General features: G+C 54.6%; 1 protein-coding gene across 1 annotated transcript; it reads right to left on the bottom strand.

The window, feature by feature from the left end:
* Positions 1-3,086: 3,086 nt before the first annotated feature.
* Positions 3,087-6,696, bottom strand: FOXF1 (forkhead box F1). The gene is made up of 2 exons (XM_003800787.3): positions 5,791-6,696; positions 3,087-4,543 (listed from the first exon to the last, which is right to left on the bottom strand). Exons 1-2 carry the CDS (start codon positions 6,692-6,694, stop codon positions 4,383-4,385), a joined length of 1,065 nt encoding a protein of 354 aa, XP_003800835.1. The 5' UTR covers positions 6,695-6,696; the 3' UTR covers positions 3,087-4,382.

The raw sequence follows: 6,696 nt of genomic DNA, 5'->3' as shown, positions 1-6,696 counted from the left end.
TCTGGAGAACAGAGGTGTAAACCTTAGCACTCACCAGGACCACCTGGCAGCCTGTGAAAATGGGGGCTCCAGGGTCCCCCCTTCAAAGATTCTAATCAATAGCTCTCAGGGTCCCCAGAAACTACAGTTTCAGCAGATACCCTGAATAGTTCTGGCGAGGGTGGTTCGCAGGCTGAGAATCACCATCAGAGGGGAAGCTTGGGGTCTTCTGACCGCCCCACCCAAGAGAGGCTGGTGAGAGGAGGGGACCCCAGTGAGCCCCAGACTCACACCATCTCTTAACTTCTTTTTGGAGCTACAGTCCAGTCTTCCCCTGGGACTTCAGCCATGACCACATGGGTGCTCACTGAAGTCTCGGAACCGAAGGCCTGGTAAAGCAGGGATCCTGTGCCTATTACAGTGCACCCCCCAAATAGACATACACACTTGACCCCAGATCTCTAGGGCGGGATCTGATGCCATTTCCTGTCTGAGGACCAGGAAACCAGGCCTCTGCCTTGTTCCCTGGTTAGAAGCATCAGGGTGGGGTTAGCAGGGTAAGAAACAGAGGTTCAGAGGTGCTGGCCGGAAAAGCAGGGACCCCAGCTCCCTCTTTCCTCTGCTTCCATGGAAAGCTGCTGCTGGGATGGGTGGCTCAGAGGCCGGCTGCCCCTGTGTACCAAAAACCCCTCCTTGACCTCCACCCTCCAGCCCCAAAGAGAAAAGTGAACTGTTGGGCCAGTCACCTTCTCCGTAACTGGCCCCGCCGCCCTGGGGGCGACTCCACGCTGAGGTCCCCCTGGCCTACAGTCCTGAAGTTTGAGTCTAGGGAGCCTGGAGGTCAGGCCGCCCAGGCGCTTAGGCCGCCCCGGGTTGAGATGGGCAGGTCGCAGGGCCCGGGTGCGCCCAGGGCTTTGCCCTCACCCGGTTCTCTGCAGCATCTATCCGGGGCTGCGTAATCCACGCACAGAAGCTCGTTTGCAGCCATCCTTGACGTCCCCCCTCCTCCGACCTGTCATTATCTGGGGTATAACATACACATACGCCCGGCATCTTGGCTACGTCGCTCTGGGTCAAACCCCCTAAAGTAAGCGGAGAGATTTTGAATTCGTTCTAGCCAGGATGCCTCTGATTATCGTTTACCCTCGCAGAGCCGGTAACTTAGCACCAGACGCAGGAGCGCCCTTGCGTTTTAAGCTTGTGACTCGCACACGTGGGGTGCGCTTCGAGGGCAGCGGCACAGCGGTGGGAGCTTCGCCCCTGGGGAAGACTCAATCAGCCCGACTGGACACGGTGTCTGCGCGGCCGCGGTGACAACGCGGAAAATCCGACGTGGGTGCGGAGGCGATTTTGCCTTCGAAATCCGACCCTTCTGAGCTTGCCTGGAACCAGGAGCTCCTCGAGGGACGGCTGGACTTTACCTCTCACTCCCAGGCCGCAGGTCAGTCCAGGGGGAAGAGGCCAGGCTTGGTCATTCAAGCCAGTTTTCCTACACAAGCCTATCTGGGCACCTCCCACCCACCGGGTCCCAGACGCGGGTGTGCTGGGAGATCCGCATAAGGGAAGGCGCCTCGAGGAGATGAGCAGGAAACGGGTTTGTTGCCACCAGGGACCCTGGACCAGCGGCACTAAGGCCGCGCACAACCAGGGCGCATGAAGGCCTCTGGCGCGCGGCGCCATGGCGCCAATCGAGTGGGCGCAGGGGCTGGAGGCTGCAGAAAGAAGGTCTGGGCCGGCGTTGGGTTTCTCCTAATCAGCCCGCTTCCCCCAGCCGCGTCCTAATTGGGGCGCAGTCTCCGGCGGAGACAGGGAGGGCCCCCAGCTCCCGGGAGGCTCTTCTGAGGACGTGTCTCCCGAGCGCTGGTGGGAGGCCGAGGATGCCGAGCGCGGCTCTGCCCCGCAGGACCGAGCCTTCCGGCCCGCCGCGGACCCGCTTCTCCAGCGCAGGGCCAGGCGCGTGCGGGCCACAGCTCGCTGTGCTCGGCCGCCGGGGCCCCCAGGGATCGAGTCGCCGGCCTTTTCCTGTCCCCTTTATCTCGTTTTTATAGATAGCTGTTAGTTTGGGACATTAATTGCCCGGGCAAGTTTATTGATAATTTTGATGTAACAGAGCACCGGAGAAATTACCACCACGTCCAAAATGTCAGATCTGAGAAGAACCAGGTTCAGAGACTCACGACCCTGCGACGCGGAGACACTGCGGTGGGTCTGGAATGGCGGCACCAACAATGCGACTTCTGTGTTTGTTTTCTCCGTATGGGGCATAGGAAATAGAGAGAGTGGTCAGTGGAAGACACGGGGTAAATTTTCTGAAAGGGCAAAATATGATTTAGTAGGGAAATGTTACCGTCTTGGAAACGTGCCTGTCACTTTCCCACCCACAACCCTTGCCTGGTTCAAATTTTACTCCATTTTCAATTGGTAAAAACCAAGGGTAGAACACCAAGACCCCAAACGAAATAAGACAAAAATTGGAGCAAAATCTCGAAGTTGATTCATGAATTATAACAGCTAGAGTAGTGGAACAAAAAAGTTTGAAACTAAAAGTAAAATCGTCATCGGTCTTGGAGTGGTTTTACATATATAAATATATATATGTCATTTCATATATATATATATATAATACAGCATAACCACATACATATGTAATATATGTGATATAAATATATTTGTAAACATATGTATATAATATATATGTGTACATTTGGGTATATATATATGGAGAGACAGAGAGAGAGAGAGAGGGAGTTTGGTTGGTTTTCCCCAAGGGAACGAGGTCTACAGTTTTTCTTGAAACTCTTGATTATTTCTTTAAAACAAGAAATGACATTTAGGGGGCAGAGGGCTCTTCTTAAAAAACAGAAGCCAAGAAAAATAGTTCCTCTTGTCCAGTTTTTGCTTCAATTTGAAATGAAGAGTGAAAGGAAGATTCTCCAAAAAAAGAAAGAAGTATTCCGAATTACCCAGATTGCAAATTTTCCAAAGTCTAGAGACCCAAAGCCTATTTCTCTCCATAGCTGGGGGTCTGGAAGATATTCTGGAATCCCGATCCCAATCAAATACTCGTGAGTATTTTATTTCTAGTTGATACAATTTTAAAGGCCAAGTACAAATGTTATACATTTTTATTTTTGTTCTTTTTTTAGGAAAAAAATACACAAAAGGCAAAACATCCTCAACTTGTCATTTTATACAGTGCAGAAGTAAATTTAAAATACGTGTCGCAAACGCTGCACTCCAGCAGCCAAAATACTAAAAAAAGGAGGGTAGTCCTTCATATTATATATATATTTATATAAAACATATGGAAATTTGTTTTTACACAGATTGATCTTTGTTTCAAATTTACAATGGTTATCTAAAAAAAAAAAATTCTACACGGCAAATATTGCCAACAAAGTTACACCATTAATACTGATAAACGGAAGAGACTAAGAGGTGTTTCGATTATTAGGGAAAGAAAATAGAATAAATAACAGTTGAGTTTTGCTATAGTTTTAAAAGTGCCTTAACCTTTCTGAGTCACCGCAATCCTGAATACTTGCGGTCACCGGGCCTTCCCAGTCCCCGCTTCTTGCTGCCTTGGGCTCGTTCTTGGACCAGAAAGTTTTACAGTAGAGACGGGAGAGAGAGAAATACCCACGAAAAAAGTCAAAATAAAATTCAAGACAAAACAAAACAAGAGGCTGAAGGAAAGGAAGAAGAGGAAGGTAAGAGGGGAGGCAGAGGCCCACTCCTCGGCTCCTACTATTTTCTTTTTAAAGATGAACAGAGGCTTCAGAAATGCAAGTTGTTAGCACAGAGATCCACCTGCGGTTTCAGGAGGAGGCTTCCCAGGTGGAGAGGAGGGACTCAAGTTCTGGTCCCCTCCCCTCCTGCAAAAGACGGCTCTAACCGGAGACTTGCGCATTCCGAGACATTCTTTCAAAAAAAAATTAAAAATAAAAAGATAAATATCCGACCAAAAAATAAAGGTATTTGATAATAATTGGTCTCACATGTTTGCCTTCCTTCTCAAAACCTCCCCCCACTTTTGCCATCGGAGGGGAGAAAGCGGGTAGACCTCAGCAGATTTCTCGTTTAGACGTCAGGGCTTTCCCCCAATGCAGCACCTTCGCAGTCGGTTTCAACAGGATCGAGAACATTCATTTTCCAACAGCTGCAGTCAGATCAGACCCCACCATCACCATTTAAAATTTTTTTGAGGGAGTCGGGAAGGAGGTGATGACCATAGTGCCCGGTCTTTTTGTTGGGGATTCCTTTCCATAAAATCCGGTTGGGGAGGGGTCAAACCCTTGTCTTCTGCCGACGGTTATACCTCGAGAATAAAACAGTTTCTTGCGCTGGGTTCCGAGGTCCCTGCCACCGGCTGTCCAGTGCCGGGAGGGCCCAGGGCCGCAGCCTCACATCACACACGGCTTGATGTCTTGGTAGGTGACCTGCTGGTGGTAGTAGGAGCCACCACTGGCTGAGTGCATGGACGAGGAGGCCATGGCATTGAAAGAGAAGACAAACTCCTTTCTGTCACACATGCTGGGGGACTGGGAGTGATACCGTGGGATGCCTGTAAGGTGGGTGACAGAAAAGGTTGGGAGGCAGAAGAGTTAGTGCTGGGGGGCCAGAGAAGCAGCTTCACACACAGCCATGCTCGCCAGGCCAGCCCAGCTCAAAGCACAGCAGTCTCCAGCGTTCCCAGCCCCTGGTGAGGCCGGCGGCCTCGGCAAGGCCTTTCAGCTGCTCTACTCGGGAAGGATCCCTGAGCTCTCACAGAGAGTCTGGCTGGCCACCTTGTATAGCTGGCAACAGGGCAGCCTGGTGCTGGGGGCTTCCTGAAGCTACAGGGGAAGGGGTGAGGGTGTCCAGCTGCTCCGCGGACTCTGACCGGGTCCTAGTGGCCCTAACGCTGGTGGCAGCCCCAGCCAAGGCAACAACCTCTGGAACCCCAGAGGCCAAAGAGGCCTTTGTGGAGGGAGAGGCTGAGGCATTAGCAGCCACAAGAAGAGGCTTCTCCCAGAGGAAGGGTCCCTTGGAGAACAGAGCCCAGTAGTTTGAAATAGCTAAAGCAGGGAGGCCCCCTCCCACCTCCCACAGGCTGCAGACAGCTGACCCCTGACAGCCCCTGTTGTGCTCACTCCAGCCTCTTTCCAGAACTAGGTGTGAGAGGCTGCTGGTAGGCACTGAGGTTGGGGGTTCAGGAGAGGAGATGGCTGGTTGTGTTTAGGGTGTGGGTGTCTTGGGGCCTGAAAACCTGGATCCTGAGAAACAAAGAGTCTCCGGGCCTGCAGCTCTGACCCTAACAGGGCCTGGCCACCCTGCCTGTCTCACCACATAATGCCCCTGGAGTCAGCGGTGGCACTGCCGGGCCTGGTTGCCTGAAAAGCTGGGGCTGAGCCTCCAAGCCAGCGCGGCCCAGGCAGCTTTGGGCCTAACTCTTCTGCTCCGCCCAGGCCCTGTACAGAGGTAGCTCTCCAGGCAGCCTGCTGGGGTGACCACCAGGGAGTGGGGGCCAGCTGGCCAGCTGGGACCTGTGCTCAACACTGGGACCTTTCTGAGGTATGAGAGAGTATTGGGGTCTGGGACTTCTTAACAATGGGCCTACCTGGTCAGGCTTGGGGCGGCCATCAGCAGAGAGTTGGAACAGAAAGAGAAACAAATTGATGCCCTGGCCCCTCCAAGGGGGAGAGGTGGGGCTGAGGCACCATGGGCAGCTGGTACCTTCCCTGAGCATGGGGTTTGCCCCACAGAGGAGAAGGTGGGTTCACCTAAGGAGGCCCGAGGGTTTAGGGCTGGGCAGTCTCGGCCCCCACTCACCTTGCAGCTCGGCTGGGGCGTTGTGACTGTTCTGGTGCAGATATGGCTGGTCCAGGGAGTGCGTGGAGAGGCTGCCAGACAAGGGGTTGGCTGCAGGATTGCAGGGGGACAAGGGCTGCTGCTTGATGTAGGAGGCGCCACTGTTGAGCGCCGCTGAGGCCGAGGGCGGCCAGGCGGCCGCGGATCCCGAGTAGACAGCGTGGGGCTCCATGACCCCGCCGGCGCCGGCGGGCAGCAGCGGGGAGGCGGGCACCGAGCTGTCGTGGTGTGGGTACTCGCCAGCCGCCCCACCGCCGCAGCTGCCCATGTACGAGTGGCCGCCGTTGGAGGGCAGGTGGGGCGCCGAGTGGCTGGGCAAAGCCAGGCCGTCCACGTTGCCCGGCAAGTGGCCGTTCATCATGCCCAGGCCGCTCTCCAGCGCCAGGCTGTTGGGCGGGCACGAGAGGCCGCCGGCCGAGCTCTGGAAGCCATAGGTGTCCGGGAGGTGGTTGAAGCCCAGCCCGTTCATCATGCTGTACATGGGCTTGAGTGCCTGGCATTTCCTTCGGAAGCCGCGCGGCCGCCGCCGAAAGGAGCCCTCCTCGAACATGAACTCGCTGGCCGGGTCGATGGTCCAGTAGTGGCCCTTGCCCGGCCGCCCGAGGCCCTTGGGCAGCTTGATGAAGCACTCATTGAGCGAGAGGTTGTGGCGCACCGAGTTCTTCCAGCCCTGGTAGGAGCCGCGGAAGAAGGGGAAGCGGCTCTGCAGAAACTGGTAGATCTCGCTGAGCGTCAGGCGCTTGGTGGGCGAGCTCTGGATGGCCATGACGATGAGCGCGATGTACGAGTAGGGAGGCTTCTCCGGGCGCCGGATGCCGGCGTTCGTCTTCTTGGCCTTGGACTGGCCGGACGACGCGGGGTCCATGG

This window comes from Otolemur garnettii, unplaced genomic scaffold (assembly GCF_000181295.1).
Source record: "Otolemur garnettii isolate 467f Iridium unplaced genomic scaffold, OtoGar3 scaffold00185, whole genome shotgun sequence".
Lineage (NCBI taxonomy): Eukaryota > Metazoa > Chordata > Mammalia > Primates > Galagidae > Otolemur > Otolemur garnettii.
This window is presented reverse-complemented; position numbering and strand designations above follow the sequence as displayed.